Source organism: Apium graveolens, chromosome 3 (genome assembly GCF_009905375.1).
Source record: "Apium graveolens cultivar Ventura chromosome 3, ASM990537v1, whole genome shotgun sequence".
NCBI lineage: Eukaryota > Viridiplantae > Streptophyta > Magnoliopsida > Apiales > Apiaceae > Apium > Apium graveolens.
This window is the reverse complement of record NC_133649.1, coordinates 4,528,498-4,553,025: the sequence shown is the minus strand read 5'-3', so window position 1 is coordinate 4,553,025 and position 24,528 is coordinate 4,528,498. Positions and strand designations below refer to the sequence as shown.

Below are 24,528 nucleotides of genomic sequence, written 5' to 3'. Positions count from 1 at the left end.
ATAGATATAGATTATGTGGGACAATAAGATATGGTGCCATGCATGCCAACCCATTATAATCACAAATGCACTGCACTCGCGCAATATATAGAGCCTATTTGCCTCCTCTTTTTTTTATCTAAAATAAGGACTTATTTTTTAATTTTTCACAAAAATATATATTTTTTAAAATTTTTAATTTGCAAAAATATGATTTTATTTTCAATTTTTTTTTTGCAAAAATATAATTTTGCAACCATATATAACCTCAATTGCAACCAAAAAAATTATAAATATTTTTACAGAGAAGTTCCATATGTGGTTGTTTTTTATTGCAAACTGTATTTTTGCAATTTTTTTCAAAAGACGGTAGAAATTCAAATAAACTTAAAAATTAATATTTTTGATAATTTCTCTTAAATATTTAGGAGGAGTTTAGTATTCCTGGTACCCGTTTGGGAAATCTTAAAATAAGTAACTTATCACTTAAAATTAATAAGTGACTTAAAAGTGATAAGTTGATGAATATTTATAAGTTATATAAGTGTTTGGTTAATTTATTTGTAAGTCATAATTTTTTATTAACTTAAATGAATTAAAACAAATAATTTTTAAATATTATTATCTTAATTCATGACTTTTAGATTAACTTAACATTTAAAAACTTATTTTTAAAAACTAAAATTAATAAAAAAGTGAAAGTTCAAAATAATTTGAGAAAAAGTATGTCTTTATTAACATTCAACTTGTGAGCTTATAAGTTATAAATTCGAGTTATAAGTTGGGTCGACAAACAATGCAACATAAGTACTTACGCGCTTATAAGCCCGTATACAAAGTGGCCCCTTATATGCAGTTAATAAGTAACTTATTTCCCAAAAAAAGTATAATTTGATGTGTTTTTTCTTATGCGTGACAAATAAGATTTTCCAAATGCGCGTCCGTTCTTGGTAAAATGGTTATTTTCGATAATTTTACAAATAAAGCGAAATGTAGGCCCCTAATCTTGACGTCAAGACATAAAAATGATTAGTATAAATAGAAGGACAAGAAAATTAGTTAAATGGTAGAAAAGGGAAATAGCATGCCTGGATGGTGAAGTGGATTAGTGGATTCCACAAACTCAATCGACTAGGCAACTTGCGTTTGTCATTCTCTGTTTCATGTCCTTTTTTCACTATGTGGAACCAAAAGTGCATTACTTTTATTGACTATTGATACACACAACCATGATGTTTACATATATTCTATATGCAGAATCCCCGTTTCACCTATCTATTTTTGATCACCGTTGGTATTTGTTTTTTGCTTTAGCAAGAAGGGTTAAATTTGATTTCGATGTCTTAAATCTAATTACCCTATTTTGCATACGTTCATATGTGAGTGAGTTTGTCGTTCGATTGTTATTTTTTTTCCTGACTATTGATCATTGATTGAAAATAAAATATGTGAAATGTTTGTTTTTCTTGTAGCGTAAATAATGAGTCAGTTCGAAAGGAGGGAAAAAGTGTGCGGTAACTTAAAATACTTCTAATTGGAGATGTCAACGTCATGTGACATGACTTGTCTTAACATTCTTGTGAACAGTGTATTGCACTATAAAAAACTAAGATTATAAATAATTATTCCAAAAAATAACTGCAATCGATCGAATATAGTTAAAAAGGATAAGAGGTGGTCGAATATAGTTAAAAATGATTTTTTTTGCGGTTGTTTACTTGGCCTTATCAGTTGTAGTGTTGGTATTGAGTGCCAAGTTAGCATACCAAAAATAGACATAGGGTAAAATAGGACGACAACCTCATTTCTGATTTTATTGATGCATAAGATATTATTATTTTCTAATATATTTATACTATTAAGCATGCATTTGTTAAATCAATGAAATTGGCATCTTGGGATACCAATTGTTCGAGTTTTTTCTGAAAGTATGATGCTAAAATGACGTGGAAGAGAAATAATATATGAAAGAATAGTGCTAAATTCACAAAATTGGATATAAAATTTAATACTTAAATATCAAGCAAGTGATTTGCTGCATCCAAAAAATTTAAGTTAGGTCACTCATTGCAATTTTAACTTAAACCGATCATCAATTAACTTAATTTGATCATTGCGTTAACGTCAAAAACTAAAATTAGTTAAAATTGAAAAATGGTAATAGAAGGTAAATGTCGTTTTAACCTTTAATATGATTACTAAATCTTGTTATTTGACTTATGGAATTATGATGAAATCTGAATTTGATTATTCGAAATCTACAAAATAGCTCAAATAACAAATTTTAGTAATCATTCTGAAGCTCAAAATAAGCTTTACCCTCATATATTACCATTTTTGAATTTTGAGTAATTTCAAAATTTAACTTTAACATAGTAATTAAATTAAGTTAATTGATAATCACTTTAACTCAAATTTATGAATTTTTTGAACTCAATTAGGCACATATACTTAAATTTGAGTTGAGAATAAAATTTCAGAAATTAACTCATGGAGCTTTACTAAGGTGATATAAAAAACAATTAACATAAAACTGAAACATGACATATGTATAGTGAGGGACTGAGGTGCATGTGTACTTATAAAATAGAATAATCAGAGGTACATGTAATAAGGGAAGTGAAATTTTATTTACCGGATGATCATACATAATTTTAGAGATGCACAAAAAATTCGGACCCGAAAATTTGGCCCGGCCCGATCCGGTCAAAACCCGGTCAATTCCGGCCCAGTCAAATCCGGTCCGGTCAAAGCCCGGCCCGGTCCCAGCCCGGGTTTTGGTCCTCGACGGGCCCTATATTTTTAGACAAAGCCCGGCCCAGCCCGGTTAAAAGCCCGAGCTTCGGCCAAGCCCGGCCCGATTAAAAGCCCGAAAAAGCCCGGTATAATCTGATTATTCTAATATATTTTCTTACATATTTATAAATTCACATTTACTATAAATATAAATAATACTTTAAACACATATATATACATATTTGTGATTCATAATATTATTTATATACTTAATTGCATAAATAATAAAAGAAGATATAATAAGTACACTATATATATTTGAATATCATTGTTATCATAACAATGATAAAACATATTATTCTATAAACATGTTTATTTTTTGCCGAACTTAAATGTTTTCAAAGAAGTAATGTTTTCATAAAATATTCCATGTAAATTAATACATTTTTACGATGATCTAGTTGCTAACATATGTATTCTTCGGAATCTTTAATAATAGTCGATCCGATTTAAATTAGAAAAAAGTCCGGCCCGATCCGATCCGGCCCAAAAAAAGCTTGGTTAGGCCCGCCTCGAGGGCCCAAACAGGCTCTGACATTTTCAGAAAGCTCGGCCCGGCCCGGTCAAAGTCAAAGACCGAAAGGCCCGGTCCGGTCAAAACCCGGGCTTTTTAAGGTCCGGTCAAAACGCGGCCCGGTGGGCCTTTTGTGCATCTCTACATAACTTTCAAAAATAAGTTATATTTGAGAAGGTAATCTCATAAGTTTTATTATCTTTTAATCTAAAATTTTGTATAAAATGAGATGATAAATGAAGTTAAATATTTTCATTAGTACTAATTATATAAGGAAAATACATTGATATATTTCAATTAAAATATATATCATTTTGTACATAATTTCTGGTATGAAACATTTTTTGGATGAAATAATTTTTTTATCATTATATGACAAAATTAACAATCCCTTCAAACCCAAGGTGCTAATTACTATGGGAGATAATATTAAAGAAGTGTATATACCTAACAAAATTTGTGTCCCGTACGAATGCACGAATGTCTCCATGACAATGATGACGGTGGTGTCACAGTGTGTAATGGTCGTACAACCTACCAGCCTGGTTTTTCAAAAGAGATACTCCCTCCGTCCCTCCCAAATGTTTACATTTGGGTGGGGCGCGGAGTTTAAGAAAAATGATAAAATAGTGGAGAAAAGTTGAAAAAATGAGTAAAGTAGTGGGACCGATTAATATTATATGTATAAAGTGGGTATAGTGGAGGAAAGTAGTGGATGTAGTTAATTTAAAAATTATAAAAACTTTACTATTTTTGGAAAATTTTGAAATGTAAACAATTGGAAGGGACATCCCAAAAAGGAAAGTGTAAACAAATGGGAGGGACAGAGGGAGTATAATCCTAGTCTGCATGGGTCCCATCGCCCACTAAGATTAGCTGTAAGCCTGTAACATAGTCAAGAACCATACCGCATGGTCCATCAGTCCATATCGGCTAGCCACTATCCAGCCACCTAAGACGCCTCTATCTCCTAATTTGATCAATGCTTGAGTTATGTTCAAAGAAGCTACTTAAATCCCGGTTCTCTATATATAGTATACCTACTCAACGAACCCTCTACATATAACACACTATTGAAACATAAGATGAAGCAAAAAATTTGTCTAGAAATGCATCCTAAAGAAACATTGCCACAAATTCAAATTATTGTCGATAAATCATCGTCGATAATCTCTGCAACCCAAAACAGCGTCAGTCTGGGGAAAGCCTTGAACAACATGGCTTCGAATTCATCGTTGTTGTTAACTAAATTTCATGCTGGATATTTTAGAATTAGTCTCTCACTTTGCAGCCAAGCCTTATTATGGAAAACCCTAGGGCACACGCCGGATAATGCGCACGCTTATCGGCGCATGCTAGGCATGTTGCCCTCTACAGCCTTCATCCTAATTTGGTCACTGGCTTTGTTGACTCTCGTGTCCCTCTCGATTCTTTACATACTGAAATGTTGCTTCAATTTTAAGAGTGTGAAAGATGAGTTCATGAATCATATTGGAGTGAACTACCTATTCGCACCTTGGATATCATGCTTGTTATTGCTTCAATCTGCACCATTTTTCACTCCAAACACTATTTGTTATCAACTACTATGGTGGATCTTTGTTTTGCCGATACTTGTCTTGGATGTTAAGATCTACGGCCAATGGTTAACAAAAGGGAAGAACTTTCTATCGACCGTCGCGAATCCTGCTAGTCAATTATCAGTTATCGGTAATTTGGTTGGAGCTAGGGCTGCAGCTCTAATGGGATGCAAAGAGAGTGCAATTTGTTTGTTCGCTTTCGGGATGGTACATTATTTAGTACTCTTTGTTACACTCTATCAAAGATTAGCGGGCAGTAACCGCCTCCCCGCGATGCTCCGACCCGTTTTCTTTCTGTTCTTCGCAGCTCCAAGCATGGCAAGCTTAGCCTGGATATCGATTTCCGGAAGTTACGACAATGCTTCAAAGATGCTCTTCTTTCTTTCGGTGTTTCTCTTCACGTCACTGGTGAGAACTTGACTTTAATGACCTTTTTTGTCCATTTTATATGAAATTTAAGTTGTAGGGTAATAGTACATCACCTATCACTTTCATTGAAATATCAAGTAGACGGTCGAGGGAGACAAAGGAAACACGATGATACGTAGAAGTGTTCAAGTGTGTTTCCAACTCTACCGTTTCATTAACTAACTCTCAGAAAATATGCATGGGTTTAATTTATGACAAAAACTCTTTGACGTTGAAATATTAGGTACGAAATTTATGCAAATATGTCATTTTCATATTTAGCTCAGCGTACAAAGTTGCGCCACGAATGAGAGGGACCTCCCTGAAATTTCGAATGACCCTGATCGAAATCAGTTTAAAGCGCTAGTTTTAAACCCCATATTTTATATTAACCCCTCACTTATGAATATAGTCATTTTATGTACTCGCTCATTCTCTCTTAATTGTTACCATTTATAAGAGAGTATTCGGTACATATTTTAAAATGAATAGAAAATATAGTTTTATAACATTTTTTTAAAAATGTTCGTTTTCTGAATAAAAGTTTAAACAGTCTACTTTTTCTTTAGAAAAAAGATAATTTTAAAAGAAAATTATAAAACTTTACTTTATATTTATCTTAAAATACGTATCGAACACTCTATCAGAAACGATAACAATTGGGTGGAACTGAGGAAGTATAGTTAATGCTCCTCTCAATTCCATTGTAGCCAACTCTATGGTGTTGGACCATAAAACTAGTGAAGTTGACTCGTATTTATTATTTTGCAACAACTTGAATTTGATTCCATGTATTTGTCCAACAATATGTGAAAAAGTCAATTGTATTCAAGCAAAACGTTAAGCCGTAACATCAACACTTGCGTCCATAATTATATGCGAATCACTAAAAAGGAACAACAAGTTTATATCAAAATAAGGTGCAACCTGTCTTTTACTAAAACTGCAGATTCACTGATGTTCACGATACTGACATTTAATAACTACCATTTAATTATGATTTAGCTTTATGAACAGGTTCCGTTTCGGGAGCACTTGTAAGTTAGCTACTAGTCTAGTTTCATTGTCTTATCTATTTCACATATCAAACGTGTTTCATAAATTGTATGTCATGCATTAAAAAGGCTAGTTAGGTATCCTGTAGTTTGTTTCTTTTTTCCAAAAGCACACTTTTGCATTTTGTATTTGATTGTCGAACTCACACACATGAGTCGAATCCTTGACCTCTCTCAGCAGCGATGCGAAGACCTCGACCACTGCATCAACACTTTGTTGGTTCCGTTTTTACATTTCACTAACCTTGAGTTTTATTTGTTTATTATTGAAAATAGGTGTGTAGGCCAAAACTATTCAAGAAAGCAATGAGGAGGTTCAATGTTGCATGGTGGGCTTATTCTTTTCCCTTAACAGTCTTGGCACTATCTTCAACAGAATATGCACAGGAGGTTAAAAGCAGCATAGCTCATTTGCTAATGGTGATTCTCTCAGCTATTTCGGTTCTTGTTACTCTTGTTCTAATGGTGATCACTGCAATCAATACCGATTTGTCGTCTGACTCTCTCATTTCGAAACCCTCTGCTGATTTGATTTTAACTACTTCTGATTCGTCAACAGAATGACTGCAATTTTAATTGAAAACCCCATTTTTTAATTAAGTATTCCTTAACCCTTTTAATCTGGGAGAAGAAGGGGGAATCTGGTGTTAATAAACATCATTGGAATATTTCTAATAAGAATATAGTACAGTACTTGACCATGTAATTGTCAGTACTTGACCATGTAATTGTCAGCTGTTGGTCCTCTATGTAACTTGTAGGCTTTTAGAAACTCAACTCTAAATGTAAATGGGCCTTACTAAACTTGTAATGGACCTTGTTACTCTTGCAAGAAGATGCTCTTCTCTGTTCATTAGTCATTAGTAGTATGTAATAATTGGTCCAGCCCTCAAGGGTGGCAAAAAGATTTTGGTATTAATTCAATCAAAATCAATGTATAATACACAAATTAAGATCTAATTATTCAGATTTATTAAAATATTAAAAAATCCAACGTAGCTGGTTTAGTAATTACCAATTTAGCATAACATAATATACTCCCTTTGTTATTTTCCACCATTCTCATTTTCCAATTTGATAAATATGATAAATGAAAGGTGAATAAAAGGTAAGTAGACAACTAATAAAAGGGAAAAATTATTTATGTGATTTCCGTTTCAATTTGATTGTAATGGGTTAAACAGAACTACTAGTTTTTTAACTAAGAATTTTTTAACGGTTTGTTTAAGTGATTTTCATTTAAACTTGATTGTTTGTTTTTATATAAAAAATAATTAGTCACATTTCGTCCCAGACATTTTAATTTTTTTTTGCAAATGTGCTAGGAAAATGTGAAAAAAAAAATCAACAGGTGGGAATTTTTGTTCTAAATTACAATATTTTTTAAATAGTCTAAATATTAAATTTTATTTTAGATAGAAACAGTGTACCTCTATGCCTCTTATTGTAATCGTTCTTGGTCTTTTATATGCTTCCCCCTTATTGTGATCTTCTTGGTCTTTTATATGCTTCTAGAGGTCATATGTTTTTTGATGTGTTCTAATCGTCGTCACAATATAATACCCTATATATAGTTAAAGTTTTCTGTTTTTAGGTAATTACCTAATAGAGCTGCAAGCATCTCTCAAACAAAATTTTTGTTAGAAAAATACAACTGTTTTAGTCTGTTACTGTGACACACAGCTTCTCTTTACAAAGATCTCTCACTTATTGTCATGCATTTCAGTGGTAAGTGCTTAATTACTTCTCTTTACGTTTCAAGTTTAGAAAATGATATATAAGTCCATACCATACCATTTACCATCTCTGATGTCAGTTGCAAGTTGGCAAAAACTGAAACTGAGAAAATACAGCAGGGAGGTTTGGATTGAATGACACTAGGAAATGGAAATAAATAAGAATAAAAATTAGTTTACTTTGAATACTGGAGGAATGAGAATGATTTCAATATGAACTGTTCTGATAAATTTTTATTTCAAATGTTTTAAGTTGAGAATATATATGTTTAAATTCTACTTCTATCTTTTCTTTACATATTTCATGATGAAAAATGTACCGTTCTTCACTTTTTCTTAGTCTTCTATTATTTGTTAGAAACTTAAAATTTATTTTAGTAATTATATTTCTTTTTCCTTACTTCTAAATTTTAAAAGGAAAAAAAATGGAAGTTAAGCAAAGTACTTTCATTTAGGAGTTATGTTCCCAAATTTATAAAATGAACCAAAATAAATGATGATTAATATAAATTTAAGTCGAGAATACAATTTTATCCAATTTTTTTACTGAAAATGGAATTAAAGTAATTCACCTGATTAAAATAATTTACTTCCTTATTGTTTACTTCGTCACAACTTAGAATCAAAGGCCTTGGCAGTAGGATATGCCACTTGCCGGAGGTTGCATTCTCATTTCTCTGTCAGTGACATCATTGTTTATCTTTTTCTCTCAAAACATAAATAAGTCAACTGAAATTTATTAATCCTCCGTAAATTTGTCATCTTTAGGTACCTAATTTTGACAACCGTAAGTTTTGAAATTCGCCTGCCTTGAATAGAACCTCAAACAAACACAGAGACAAGAAAATATTTTTTTTAAATAGTGATCAAGTACAGAACAGGTGAATTTTACGTACAATTTAAAAATTTCAACATTTGTGTTCATAAAAATTTATAAAAATAGATCTGGAATGTCTTATATGGACCGTTGGAATTATGTGTCAACTGTGAACTGCAGCATGCCTGTTATTGTTAAACATTACGCTGAAAATGACACCGTGTCTCCATTTTTAACTCAAAGGAAGGTCACTCCTCACAATTTCATTAAATATATTAAGTTTTGAACTTAGAAAACTACTCTTGATTTCTCTAAATCTTAGATATTGGGCCCATGTACTAAAGACAAAGGTTTTAAGAAATATAAATTTAATTATGATTTTGATATATGTATAGTATATGGTATAATGATAAAGATATGTACCTAATTTCAGCATATGGGGTTTCAAGATATAATTAATTAATAATAGTACCATAACCAAATTTTTAGCTGCTATTGTAATTGTTGTCACCCAACAACAAAAATTATTTAGGAATAGTGCTAAATATTCTAAATAATTTTATTTTTTTTCTAATAATAATAACAAATAATAAATTTTAATTTGTGAACATATATTTATATAGGCGGATTCCATGTTATTATAAATGATATGAAGTATTTTGAGAAAGACTCTACCATTTTCCATTATTTAGTGAGCTGATTAAATTGTTTTGTATACTTATTATAGCTTTTTCGATCCCCTTAATTTTTTTTACCGTTTTTATAGTTTCATAATTTATTTCTTAAAGTTAATTTTTTTTAATAAAAACTTGAGCATTAAATTTTTATTTATTTTTTAAGTCGAACTAGAAGGAGCAATATTTTTTTTCCAAATTCAGTGATTTTTTTTGCATGGTAATGTTTTTCAATTTATTATTATTATTATTATCATTATTATTATTATTGATTAAAACTTTAACATAACATTTGATGAATATTTTAATGACTGCTCTGACATTTGTAAACAATTGATTTCACACAAAAAATCAATAAAATGACCGTTTTTATGTTTGAAATCTTTTACAAAATATATGGCGAAAGAATTTTAACCTTGATCGCGCTAAAAACGAATATGTATTATAAATTTCGAAGCCCGATTTAATTGTGAAAATAGCCATTGTTTGTTATAATTTAATTTAGAGAAATTAACAATTTTTCTAAATTTGTTTGCAATTTTACAATCTTTTGAAAAAAATTGTCAAATACAATTTGTAACAAAAAGTAACCACATATGCAACTTTCTTAACATTTTAAAAATGGCTGATTTTATTTTTCATCTTTGCATTTGATGTTGCATCTCGTTATTAAATCGTATTTTTGCAAAAAAAATCCAATTTCAGTAAATCATATTTTTACATATAAAAACTTACAAAAGTCATATTTTTGCAAATTAAAAAAAACTCCAAACAAAATCATTTTTCAAAAAACCTTTTAATTTATGTGTTAAGTCTCCCAATATTTTACATCCATTTAAACCCTAATTAAATATTTTAACCGGAGTGATTGGAATTCCTCACAGTAGTCAGGTGATCAAATCTCCCTCCTCATATTTTAATTTAATGCACTTATCAATATATAAAAAAAAACTTGGCTCGATCAGATCCAAAATAATATGTTCATAAGTTTCCCTTTCACTTCCTATTTTTAATTAACAAGTGGTACAATCCAAATGCACTGTAATCCTCTATTAAAGATCCGTCATTAGAAATGTTTATTCATCAGATGTACCTACATCTTCTACATTACATATGTTGAGTTAGAGATTCTTATTTTAAAAATCTTATACATTGTAATACTAATCAAAAAGTTTCCTAAAATGTGCCCTGTAGAATCTCAGCCTAATATCCAACTAGTGATCATTAAATCACCCACTGTCCCAGCCAAAAATCGAGCTTTAGTAATGCGAATGTTAACAAAATTTCATGCTGGTTACTTCAGAATCACCCTTTCAATTTGTAGCCAAGCCTTATTATGGAAAAACCTTAGCGAGCCACCAAAGGATGCACACGTTTATAGGCGCATGATGAACATGCTCCCTTCTGCAGCCTTCGTCCTTCTTTGGTCACTTGCATTGTTAACATTAGTATCATTTTCGATACTTTATGTACTCAAATGTTTCTACATGTTTGAGAGTGTGAATAATGAGTTCTTGAATCACGTTGGCGTGAACTACTTATTTGCACCATGGATATCATGGTTGTTGTTGCTTCAATCAGTACCATTTTTCACCCCAAACACTCTGTACTATTTGCTACTTTGGTGGATTTTTGTTGTACCTATAGTTGCTTTGGATGTTAAGATTTATGGTCAATGGTTTACGGAAGGTAAGCAGTTTTTATCGACTGTGGCCAATCCAGCTAGCCAATTATCTGTAATTGGTAATTTGGTTGGAGCTAGAGCAGCTGCAGAAATGGGATGGACAGAGAGTGCAATTTGTATTTTTTCTCTGGGAATGGTACATTATTTAGTACTTTTTGTCACACTTTACCAGAGATTAGCCGGCAGTGATGGCCTTCCTGCGATGCTACGTCCTGTTTTCTTTTTATTCATTGCAGCTCCAAGCATGGCAAGCTTAACTTGGATCTCCATCTCCGGAAAATATGACTATTTCTCGAAGATGCTCTTCTTTCTTTCGCTGTTTCTCTTCATTTCCCTGGTGAGATATTTACCTAATTACCTAGTATAAAGACAGAATGTCCCTGTATAGAAGTCAGAAAAAGTGGCTAAAATATTGCTGGTCTCATATGGTTGCAGAAATGTCTGGTTAACCACGGCATCAGATTATTATATTTAAAAGGATTAATTAAAAACTAATCTGTCACTTTTAAGTGTAAACATCAATGTTGACGAAGGGATAAAAACAACTTCAGTAGAAGTATGCAAGTGTGCTTTTGCAAGCCCGAGCATATGCATTTTCGTGTTAATTTTCTTTAAATACTTGTTATGATATGCTGCAACAATCGCTTGCTTTAGGCCATCTTATGAAACATACATAGTTGTACCTTGTACGATAAGTCTTTAGTGAGGACCCCTCGAGAAGTACAGCAGTACTCAAGTCCCTTATCATTCTATTTACTACTACATATCTTATGTTCATGCCATTGCAACATAATAGTGCTTAAATCTATAGATATTCATCTTCTGAAATTTGTTTTCTGCCAATAAAATACAGATAAGCAGGCCGAACTTGTTCAAAAAATCGATGAGAAAGTTCAACGTTGCATGGTGGGCTTACTCGTATCCAATAACGATACTGGCATTATCTTCTGCTGAGTACGCGCATGAAGTAAAAAGCTTCATAGCTTACATGCTGATGATGATCCTATCTGCCTGTTCCGTTCTTCTTATTCTTGTCCTAATGATCTTTAGTGCAATCAATGCTGATCTAGTTTTTAGACCGTGTGAAGAGATCATTCCTACTACTTCTCCAGCTAGTTCTACAACTGAATGATCACTGAAGATTCATAATAATGCATCTCTTTCTCTTTCTGGTCATGGTTAAATCCTAATTAAGATGATATGTTTCTTAATCAGGGATTGTAGTTGTTAAAATAAAGCAATAGGACCTGTTTTTTTTAATTTATTTTAGTTAAGATTTGTTGTTATAATATTAATTTAGTATTTGTAAGCCCCTTGTAACATCAAAAGAACATCATTCTTTTCCAAGATTATATCACACAATCCAACTGAAATCTTTGTTGCTTTGGGAAGAAGAGAACATTTAAACATATTCTGATACTGTTAAGACCACAAGCAACGTATCATTTACAAGTTACAACTTACAACTGTTTAAGGATTTAACAACTTTGTTTCATTTAAGTTCGAATTGGAATGTTGCTTAAAGCGTGAAAAGCATTGCATGTGATTATGCAACACTTTAAGAACACTACATCTGCAGCTGTTATCTTCGATCAAAGGCAAGCCTTCTTCTGCAGTAGGTACGCAAAACTAAAACGTTGTTTAAATGATGATTAGGCAACATACTTCTAATGAAAACGCAACTACAGATTACCAAGACAGCACTTAAAAAGTACACTGACTTGGCTTGAGGATTTCTCCCACAAAAAAGGCTATGCAAGCAATCCTAGAATCCCCAGCATGTACTGTAGACTTTCTGCAGAGGTTTCCGCCACGAAAACTTCAAAAACAAAATACGTACTTTCTTTAACAAAGCAAGATTAGCCTAAATTGCCAACAAAGTGTTGGTGCAGTGGTCGAGCTCGTGTTCCCGGAAGTTCAAGAGTTCGACACGACACCTAGTGTGTGCGTGGCTGATTAATTATCAAAAAAAAATATTAGCCAAATTAAGGTATTTTTTACTAAAAGTGTAAAATAATTGTTTATTCATTATCTGAAGAAAATTTAGGCTGCCATCCCATTTTTATATTGGCAACTTCGAGTGAACAAGGTCCAAGAACATCTTTATAAATTTGCACAGGAACACTGTTGGGCTTTGCTGGGCTTAGTAATCTAAACGTAGTCCAAGTCCATTTGTTACTCTGAATAATAGCTAGTGTATCTCTGGGAGAATAAGTCTTTGAGTAGTGGTAGTTTGTTGGAGTCGAGTGGAGGAAAAATAGCTTTGCAGTTCCTTGTTAGTAGGAGTCTCAGATAGTCGTTTATTTTCAATATATGTAAGGTGTAAGTTCTTTCAATTTGAAGTAACAAGTTTCCAGTTTATCCATTTCAGTAATCAAAGTGTGTGTCTGTTATTTGTTTTAAAGCGTATATTGCATCAATTGGTATCAGAGCTTTCAGTTTCAAAAATCTTCAACACAGCCGATCAACTATGGAACCCAGTAAAACCAATGACGCCTCATTCGGTTTGAGCTACCCAATGCTCTCAAAAACAAACTATACAGCTTGGGCATTGAAAATGACCGTGTTTATGCAAGCACACGGAGTATGGGAAGCCATTGTCCCGAAGGACCCCAAGGCTGCTGTTGAAGATAAGATGGACAAGAGAGCTTTAGCTATAATCTATCAGGGTATACCTGAAGATTTCCTGTTGTCCCTGGCCACGAAGAAAACCTCCAAAGAAACATGGGAGGCCATTAAGACGCTGTGTTTAGGAGCTGACAAAGTCAAGAAGGCACGAGCTCAGACGCTTAAAGCAGAATTTGAATCAATTATGATGAAATAAACAGACAAGTTGGATGATTTCTGTATGAGGTTGAGCAGCCTGGTGACGAATATCCATGCATTGGGCGAGATGGTGGAGGAAACGTACGTAGTCAAGAAGCTGTTAAGAGCTGTACCTGCAAAATTCTTGCAAATTGCTTCGACAATAGAACCGTTTGGTGATCTGGAAGCCATGTCGGTAGAAGAGATCGTGGGGTCTCTCAAAGCACATGAAGAACGACTCAAGGGACCAGATGACAATAATCTTAACCAACAACTCCTGTTAACCGAGGAAGAATGGGCTAAACGGGAAGGAAATGAAAAGAAATTACTGCTCACTAGAGATGAATGGCTGAAGAGAACGAATAAGAACGGAGGTAATGAGAATCGCGACAGAGAAAGTCGAGGTGTTCGCGATAGAAGCAGAGTTTGATGCTTCAACTGCCTTAATCTCGGTCATTATGCTGCAGAATGCAGAAAACCCAAAAGAGATAGAGAACAAAAGGGAGAGGCCAATTTAGCACAAATAAATGATGACGAGCCAGCCTTACTAGTAGCAGAGTTTGAGCAGAATACAAGGGGAACAGTGATGCTGCATGCTAGCGACTCACGAGCTGTGACTAATGTGGGTAAGGAAATTGAGGCCAAGATAGAAGCGAATATGTGGTATTTGGACAATGGTGCCAGCAATCACATGACTGGACACCGCGGAAAATTTGCAGAATTAGATGAGGGAGTTATTGGCCAAGTTAAATTCGGAGACGGTTCCATGGTGCACATAAGGGGGTAGGATCGATAAAGAAACATTGCAAAAACGGTGAAGAAAAGGCACTCAAGAACGGGTATTTTATTCCCACCCTTCGAAGCAATATAATCAGCCTGGGGCATCTATCTGAGAAAGGCAACAAGGAGGTTCTGAATGGTGATCAGCTGCGAGTATATGACACAAAACACAGACTCCTAATGAAGGTGCAACGTTCCTCGAACAGACTATACAAAATTCATATCTCAGAAATAAAGGAGGAAGCATGCTTACTCATCAGCGGGGAAGAAAGTGCACGATTGTGGCATCTTCATTTTGGTCACGTCAGGCAATGGTAGACATGTCAAAAAAACACATGGTTAATGGACTGTCAGTGCTGAAAATATCAAAGGAACTGTGCAATGGTTGTCTCCTCTCCAAACAAACACGTAAGCCTTTCCCTTCTGAATCCAATTTCTCTGCACTAGTTCCTTTAGAATTAATACATGGAGATATTTGTGGTCCCATTTCCCCGTCTACCCCGGCTGGAAATAGATATTTTCTGTTGCTCGTAGATGATTTTACTCGCAGGATGTGGGTCTATATGATCAAAACCAAGGACGAGGCACTTGCTGTGTTCAAAACATTCAAAGCCTCAGTCGAGAAAACTACATTCCCAGGAATAAAAGTACTTCGAACTAACCGAGGAGGGGAATTCTGTTCAGGAGCTTTCACTAAATTCTGTGAAGAGGCAGGGATTACACGCCACTACACCGCACCGTACTCTCCGCAACAAAATGGAGTTGTTGAGAGACGTAACATGACAGTTGTTGCTATGGCCCGAAGCATGTTGAAAGAGATGAAAGTCCCATCATTCATGTGGGGAGAGACTATACGCCATGCAGTTTATGTGTTAAATCGACTACCCACTAGAAGCTTGACAGGGAAGACACCATATGAGGCCTGGTTTAAGAAGAAACCGTTTGTTGACTACTTACGTATTTTTGGTTGTGTTGCTCATGTAAGAATACCCCACATACAGGTTACAAAATTGGATGATAGAAGCAAACCAATGGTACACCTCGGAAGAGAACCTGGCACAAAGGCGTACCGCCTTTACGATCCCTCTACAGGAAAAATCAATGTAAGTCGTGATGTTGTTTTCGATGAAAAACTGGGATGGCAATGGGATGAATCGATATCAGCAGGAACTGTGTATAGCACTGGTATGTTTACGTTGATAGACACAGACCAAATAGACCAAATTGACAAGGATGTTGTTGACAGTGAAGCTTCTCAAGACACCACCAACACACTATCTGGTGGCAATACACCAGTGTCACCAAACTCTGGTTTCTCAGGCAGTATAACAACACCCAGCTCAGAGAGCACCGACTCCAATACCAGCAATGTCATTTCTGCTACCAGTACTGAAAGTACTGCACCCCTGAGATACAGATCACTACGCGACGTGTATGACAACACCGAAATAGTGGAGCTGGCAGACGAGTTGCTACTGCTGGGAGTTGACGATCCAGTCACATATGAACAAGCAGTTAAAGAAAAACTATGGAGAGACGCAATGCAAACTGAAATTGCAGCCATCGAGAAAAACGACACCTGGGGTATTAACAGACCTGCCACAGGGCCACAATACCATTGATTTAAAATGGGTCTTCAAGCTCAAGAAGGACACTAACGGGGAGGTCATCGAACACAAGGCTCGTTTAGTTACAAAGGGCTATGTTCAGAAATACGGCATTGATTATGAAGAGGTCTTTGCCCCAGTAACAAGAATGGAAACCGTGCGTTTAATCCTTGCTTTGGCAGCCAAATGCAACTGGGAAGTCCACCACCTCGACGTCAAGTCTGCGTTTTTGAATGGGGAGTTGCAGGAGGAGGTCTATGTTTCACAACCTCGTGGATTTGTGAAAGCTGGGCAAGAACAAAAGGTATATAGGCTACTCAAAGCACTGTACGGGCTTCGCCAAACCCCTCGAGCATGGTATGCACAGCTAAATAAATGTCTGCAACGCTTGGGTTTTGTTAAATGTCCTTTCGAGCACGCTGTGTATACTCGAAAGGAAGGGAGAGATTCTCTGATAATTGGAGTATACGTAGATGATATTCTAATTACTGGAACCAGCGTTGCAAGCATTGTACGGTTTAAGGATCAAATGAGTAAGGAGTTCGACATGACAGACTTGGGAAAACTCTCGTACTACCTCGGGCTAAAAGTCGAACAAGGTCAGGGTTGCATTGAGATCAAACAGACGGCATATGCGAGGAAGTTGCTCGAAAAATCTGGTATGCGAGATTGTAATGCAGTAAAGTATCCAATGGAGTACAAACTTCAGCTGACTAAGGATGAAGATGGTGAACCAGTAAACCCAACGGAGTTTAAGTCCATCGTTGGGGGTCTACGATATTTAGTGCACACCCGACCAGAGATTGCTTACTCAGTTGGCGTGATCAGCAGGTCCATGTCGCGTCCAACAGTGACACACCTCACTGCAGCGAAGAGGATTTTACGGTATGTAAAGGGAACTTTAAACTTTGGCTTGATATATACTAAGGGTCAAGGTAACTACCTACTGTCAAGCTTTTCCGATAGCGACTTGGCTGGTAATGTGGATGATCGGAAGAGCACCGGAGGAGTGGCATTTTATTTGGATGAGAGTCTTATTACTTGGATTTCTCAGAAGCAACACTGTGTCGCTCTCTCATCTTGTGAGGCGGAATTTATGGCCGCAACAGCTGAATCATGCCATGGAATATGGCTGCAGAGAGTTCTTAATCAAGTCTGCAATGTGAAAATCGGTCCTGTGACTTTGTATATTGATAACAGGTCAGCTATCGACTTGGCTAAAAATCCAGTCTTTCACGGAAGGAACAAACATATTGATATACGATATCATTTCATAAGGGAGTGCGTGGAGCAAGGTTTGATAATCGTTAAACATGTCAAAACCAGTGAGCAACGTGCAGACATTCTCACAAAGGCGTTATCTGCTGTGAAGTTTGAAAAGATGAGGAAGCTACTCTGTGTCAAAGAAGTTGCAGGTGTTGGGCTGAAGCTGAACGAGAAGGAATACGTTTAGATTAAGGGAGAGTATGTTGGGCTTTGCTGGGCTTAGTAATCTAAACGTAGTCCAAGTCCATTTGTTACTCTGAATAATAGCTAGTGTATCTCTGGGAGAATAAGTCTTTGAGTAGTGGTAGTTTGTTGGAGTCTAGTGGAGGAAAAATAGCTTTGCAGTTCCTTGTTAGTAGGAGTCTCAGATAGTCGTTTATTTTCAATATATGTAAGCTGTAAGTTCTTTCAATTTGAAGTAACAAGTTTCCAGTTTATCCATTTCAGTAATCAAAGTGTGTGTTTGTTATTTGTTTTAAAGCGTATTTGCATCAAACACTACTGTAACAGCCCGCACTTCCGGACTATTAAATCTAAATACAAAACTAAATTCTAATACAATTATTAATCCAAAATCCTATTACAAAAGTGACTATTACAAAAGCGCAGCTAACGGAAACGGTCCAAAAGTCAATCTACTCCAAAACTAAGGTCATCGAACTCCAATGCTATTCAACTCGAATCTCGGACGAAACCTGAAATTGTAAGTAATGAGCTATACAGCCCAGCAAGTACAAATTGACTAACTATTTAACCGGAAAATAATGGGTATTTTTAATAAAACGATTTTTCTCAAAATAATAATAATTTTGTAAAAACAATTTCTAAAATAAATCCAACCCAAAGTTTTATATTTTAAAATTCAGAATTTAAAACAGAACAGAGCATATTTTATAACAGAACAGATTTTATAACAGATCAGAACAAAATAAAACAGAACGAAACGATAATTTTTATAAGTACCACAATCTTGATCTACGGCCACACTTTGCTAGTAGCCGGCATCTTATTCTTATTCTTATTCTCATATACCACACTTTGCCAGTGGTCGGCATCTAAAGTTCAATAATTACGCGCCCTTAATAGGTATCTAAAGTTGCACACTCGTGCGCCTACTAAGGGTATCTAAGGCTAGTTCCGGAACTATAGCGTAAATTACGAACAGGTTCGAAAACGTAGAGACTGAGTTTCAAAAGATTCTCGTATCTTATTTCTTATACAGTTCGAAACAGAATTCTTATATCTTATACGAAATTCGAAAATCAGAGTATCAAAACTTTTCCGAAAATAAAAGTAAGTCAAGAAAATACTTACCTCAAAGCCTCACCAGATCTGAATATAGCCTTTTTGACCCTCTAAACGATGTTATCTTGAAAAACACGAAACACGAAAGCTGAAGATAACGAAAAGACCTCTCCGAAAAGTCCAGAATCACTGAATTCTGACTTACGATGAATTTTCTACAAATTTTACAAGACTGCTGATTTTTGAAGAAAAGCCCCTACGAATTTTGATATTAAAAACGAGGAAAACGAATAGGATGTATTTATAACGATACAAAACCCTATATCTTAACCTACAATTTATCAATATTAGAATCTGATCCAAAATTTAGGCCCATTATTCTAATTCAATTTTAAATCCTAATCTTAATCAAATTTTAATACTTTTTTCAATTATTCTATTATTAATCGATATTTAAAAAAATCTGGGATATTACATACTACCCTCCTTGAAAAGAATTTGGTCCCCAAATTCACAACAATCCTATACGTCTATTGTTACTAATCTCCTACAGGTCAAACTTAAACTATGGTCCACAGGAACGCATCCTAGGGAATGTACTAGTCCCATACCTAATACACTCTGAAAGACAGTCTGCTCTTGACACCAACTGTAACGGCCCGCACTTCCGGACTATTAAATCTAAATACAAAACTAAATTCTAATATAATTATTAATCCAAAATCCTATTACAAAAGTGACTATTACAAAAGCGCAGCTAACGGAAACGGTCCAAAAGTCAATCTACTCCAAAACTAAGGTCATCGAACTCCAATACTATTCAACTCGAATCTCGGACGAAACCTGAAATTGTAAGTAATGAGCCCAGCAAGTACAAATTGACTAACTATTTAACCGGAAAATAATGGGTATTTTTAATAAAACGTTTTTTCTCAAAATAATAATAATTTTGTAAAAACAATTTCTAAAATAAATCCAACCCAAAGTTTTATATTTTAAAATTCAGAATTTAAAACAGAACAAAGCAGATTTTATAACATAACAGATTTTATAACAGTTCAGAACAAAATAAAACAGAACGAAACGATAATTTTTATAAGTACCACAGTCTTGATCTACTGGCACACTTTGCCAGTAGCCGGTATCTTATTCTTATTCTTATTCTCATATACCACACTTTGCCAGTGGTCGGCATCTAAAGTTCAATAATTACGCGTTCTTAATAGGTATCTAAACTACTAAGGGTATCTAAAGCTAGTTCCGGAACTATAGCGTAAATTACGAACAGGTTCGAAAACGTAGAGACTGGGTTTCAAAAGATTCTCGTATCTTATTTCTTATACAGTTCGAAACAGAATTCTTATATCTTATACGAAATTCGAAAATCAGAGTATCAAAACTTTTCCGAAAAATAAAAGTAAGTCAAGAAAATACTTGCCTCAAAGCCTCACCAGATCTGAATATAGCCTTTTTGACCCTCTAAATGATGTTATCTTGAAAAACAGGAAACACGAAAGCTGAAGATAACGAAAAGACCTCTCCGAAAAGTCCAAAATCACTGAATTCTGACTTACGATAAATTTTCTACAAATTTTACAAGACTGCTGATTTTTGAAGAAAAGCCCCTACGAATTTTGATAATAAAAACGAGGAAAACGAATAGGATGTATTTATAACGATACAAAACCCTATATCTTAACCTACAATTTATCCATATTAGAATTTGATCCAAAATTTAGGCCCATTATTCTAATTCAATTTTAAATCCTAATCTTAATCAAATTTTAATACTTTTTCAATTATTCTATTATTAATCGATATTTAAAAAAATTCAGGATATTACACCTACACTGAATGTGTGTGATAATATTTTGTTTATTTAGCCCAACAATAGTTGATGGCCCGAGTGAACAATCCTTAACCGATAGTGTAGCCTTGTTGGGCCTTGCCAAGTAAAATTGTAATATATAATAATTGTCAGATCCAAATTCTGAGCCCAATATGGTCCATAAAACAAAAAGGCTGCTCAGTGACTTTCATTTCCAAAGCCAGTAGAAGTTTAGAATTCCATGTGATTCATGATTCACATTCCAAAAAAAAACGCATTGTGGAATGAGGTGTGATACACGAGTTCTACTAGCTAGAACAGTTAGTACTCATGTTATTAGTGTGGTTGATCACGATTTTCTTAATCCAGCTTAAAGTAACAATTTATCTTATTAAAATTGCATTTTTTCAAAATACTTTCAATTTCAGATGAACTGGTTACCTAACATATATATAACTCGAGTTTACAACTTAAACTCGAGTTAAGGTTAATAGTTTAGATGCACCTGTTACTATCTGACTTGATAAAATTAAAAGGAATACAGTATTCAATTGTTTATCTTAACCACGTTTTTATTAAATTGTATTCAAAAAAAGTTAGATCTCTAGATATATCTACTACTGCTGCTGCTGCTACTATAGTTGGTAGTTGCAACTATTATCTGTACATGTGCAAGCCAACAAGATTTCACTACTACAATTTCTACAACTAACAATTTTTTTCACCCAAGATTTTTAAAAATTTACAGAACCTTTCCAGCTCCAGATCACCACCAACCATTCTTGTATGTCAACAGCCCCCCACATTCTTGTCTTGTTTCACACCTTCAACATTTTCTCTTATTGTGATCCACGTTTCCTCCCATTTCCAGTTTGGTGCTCTCGAATTTAACCACAGCCCTCCGATTCTCCGCGATAAAGACGATGATTTTGTTACGAAGATATTATCCAGTGTTTCAGATTCTTCTGTGGATGTCCAAGCCCTGTGATCAAGAATGCTTGTTGGAGAACATGTGAAGGACTTTTGATTTTGCCTTTGGCTTAAATTGAATTCTTGAACGAATGGGTGGTTGATGAGTTGTTTAGCTGTCCACCGCGATTTTGGATCTGTTTGCAGACATTTGCTAAGAAAATCTTTTGCTTTTGTAGAGAGGAAGCCTGGAAAATTTGGTAATTCTCCAGAATATGCAATTTTGTAAAGGACTGAGAGGGGATCATTGTTGGCATTAGGCCACGGTGACATCCCGGTGGCCATTTCGATAATTGTACATCCAAGTGCCCATATATCAGCTGGACTCCCCTGTTCTTCCCCACGTGCCACTTCCGGTGCCATGAACATTGGCGTGCCTGCAATTGGCATGGTAGCCGAGGCCTCAGGATGATCAGGACTAGTCCACTTAGCACAACCGAAATCCGCAATTTTGGCTCCACTTTCGGTTATTAATATGTTCTGGCACTTGATGTCACAATGTACTACGCCACTCGAATGAAGGTACTCTAGGCCTTGTACAATTTGATGTGTGTACTGACCAATCATAGATTCTTGAATACGTCCACGTTGATCTCGAATTGCATCGTGTAGTGTGCCAGCCGCAGCGTACTCCATCATGAGATTGTACATGAGCTTGTTGCTTTCCATTGTAATGTCATACCCCATGTACTTAACAATCTGAGGACTGCTTAAGGTGGACAGAATATTCTGCTCTCTTTGCAGCATCTCGGAGTGTGAAAATTCGACAGATTTAGCAGCAAAAACGTTCCCGGACCGACAACAAGTAGCGACAGAGACGGTGGCAGAGGATCCACGGCCAACAGTGTTGCCTCTGATCCAATCCATTTTTATTCAGAAATGTGTAATGTATGAATAAGAAAGTTTGATGCTTTATGTTTGAGCATGTTAATAGAGTTTATATAAGGTGGGGTTTTGAAATGCCAATGTTTGCATTGTTGGGTAGGAAGTCATTAGGTGGCCTCTTTGCTTTTACTCTCTCTCCTCTCTGTCTCTCTCTACAGACTATAGTTGACAATTACTTCAACGGGAGTTGTACAATAAGGTAATTATGATTGGGCGATGGAAAGATGACTTGGCAAAATGGCACGTGGAAATAGGTAGGATGAATGAAGGGCATGGAAATGGCCAACAAAGAAGCATTTTTTTTAACTAACAGTGATATATACCGTGTATAATATCACGCTTAAAAGACATGTTTACAAACGTCTGAGGTGAACGGTTAACAGACGATAATGCGAGATCTTGTTAAAGTACAAATTTTATTAGTTGAAATACGTATTCAGTCGAACGGAATAATTGGTTTTTTATTAGATTTTGTAGCAAATTAGTTGGACGGGGTTGAATAGAATAGATTGGTTTGGATACAAATTGCAAAAATCCAAAACCCTTCTAGTAGGATACTTTGTTTTGTATTTGCTAACTGCAATAGTATAATTAACAAAGACTTTGAAAAAAATATTACCAAACTTGGAGTTTTATGACTTTTTTGAAGGGAGTGAGAGATAGGTTGAACCACTATATTGGTTCATCTTTGTTATTCCTCTATTTGGTAAAGCATATTGAAACTCATAGTGTGAATATATAGCTAAACATATGGTCAAACACCAAAATTCAAGTCTTAAACTTGGATATACATACAGTTTGAACCCTAATACAGGTACAGTGCTCATGATCCACCAAGTCAAAAGATAGTAGGAAGATTTGTTATTTGTGCATTTTGTATTAGATGGTCAACTCCTAATTCATCCAAAATACCATGCATATTTTTTTTATACTTTTCATATGCCTCTGGGCTCTGGTCATTAAACTAACAGCTAATTTTCAAGTAGTTGACTGGATAAGATTGCTTACGTCATATCACGTCACTCCACAAAGGAAAAATTAATAATTTTAATTTATATACATATTATTAATTTATATACATGATTTTCACTTATTTAATTATCACCTTGTTTTAACAAGTATCTTTATTTGAATCTCTTGCTTCAAGCAATTTTCAATAATAACATCAAAATTATATTTATAATTATAATTATTAATTTTGATGTTATGATTGAGAAATGCTTAAAATAAGAGATTGAAATTGGTATTTTTCCTTACAAATGATCGTACTCCAACTTTTTGAGGGGCCTCTTTTTTTATGATATAAAGTTTAACATTCATTGCTAATTAATTACAATACATCGATCTGTCGTTTTAATCATTTACTTTAATTTAACAATATTCACATTGCTAGACGTGGCTTCTTCTTCTTCTGGTCACCCACATTAGATCGTAGATTACAAGATCATCATTAAAAATGACCGACAACTTATATAATATTATTAACCTAAGCTATACTGGACTTTTAATTAATGACTTACATATATTTTTGAGTTTTTTTCAAAAATATGATGTTTTTAATTATTATTTTTTGTAAAACTATGATTTTTTTTAAATTTTAATTTACAAAAATACGAATTTTCAATTTTTCTTCTACAGAAATACGATTTTGCAATTTACTGCAACCTTATGCAAACTCAAATGCAAGTGAATTGTAACCAAAAAAATTTCAATACTTTTTAAGGAAAGTTGCATATATAGTTCACTACAACAAATCTGGGTTTTTTTGAACTGAAATCGTCGTAATTGAGACATTTATGACAGAAAAAAATCGTCATTTTTGATCGAGTAGTAAATTCGTTTTTTCGTCACAAGATAAAATTACGTCCCAAGTTAGGAAGTAGGGGCCCACATACTCAAT

At 34.5% G+C, this 24,528-nt stretch overlaps 4 protein-coding genes across 4 annotated transcripts; 3 read left to right on the top strand and 1 right to left on the bottom strand.

Annotated features, from left to right (window-relative positions):
* The first annotated feature begins 4,348 nt into the window (after positions 1-4,348).
* LOC141711499 (S-type anion channel SLAH4-like) lies at positions 4,349-7,226 on the top strand. The gene is made up of 2 exons (XM_074513967.1): positions 4,349-5,277; positions 6,609-7,226. Exons 1-2 carry the CDS (start codon positions 4,375-4,377, stop codon positions 6,894-6,896), a joined length of 1,191 nt encoding a protein of 396 aa, XP_074370068.1. The 5' UTR covers positions 4,349-4,374; the 3' UTR covers positions 6,897-7,226.
* A 3,512-nt stretch (positions 7,227-10,738) lies between these two features.
* Positions 10,739-12,375, top strand: LOC141713758 (S-type anion channel SLAH1-like). The gene is made up of 2 exons (XM_074517333.1): positions 10,739-11,580; positions 12,097-12,375. Exons 1-2 carry the CDS (start codon positions 10,741-10,743, stop codon positions 12,373-12,375), a joined length of 1,119 nt encoding a protein of 372 aa, XP_074373434.1. The 5' UTR covers positions 10,739-10,740.
* A 1,761-nt stretch (positions 12,376-14,136) lies between these two features.
* On the top strand, positions 14,137-14,835 carry LOC141713757 (uncharacterized). Its single transcript, XM_074517332.1, has 2 exons — positions 14,137-14,422; positions 14,516-14,835. The coding sequence occupies exons 1-2, from the start codon at positions 14,137-14,139 to the stop codon at positions 14,833-14,835; spliced, it is 606 nt and encodes a 201-aa protein (XP_074373433.1).
* Positions 14,836-21,344: 6,509 nt separating this feature from the next.
* LOC141710537 (mitogen-activated protein kinase kinase kinase 18-like) lies at positions 21,345-23,057 on the bottom strand. The gene has a single exon (XM_074513098.1). The coding sequence runs from the start codon at positions 22,608-22,610 to the stop codon at positions 21,564-21,566; it is 1,047 nt and encodes a 348-aa protein (XP_074369199.1). The 5' UTR covers positions 22,611-23,057; the 3' UTR covers positions 21,345-21,563.
* Positions 23,058-24,528: the final 1,471 nt, after the last annotated feature.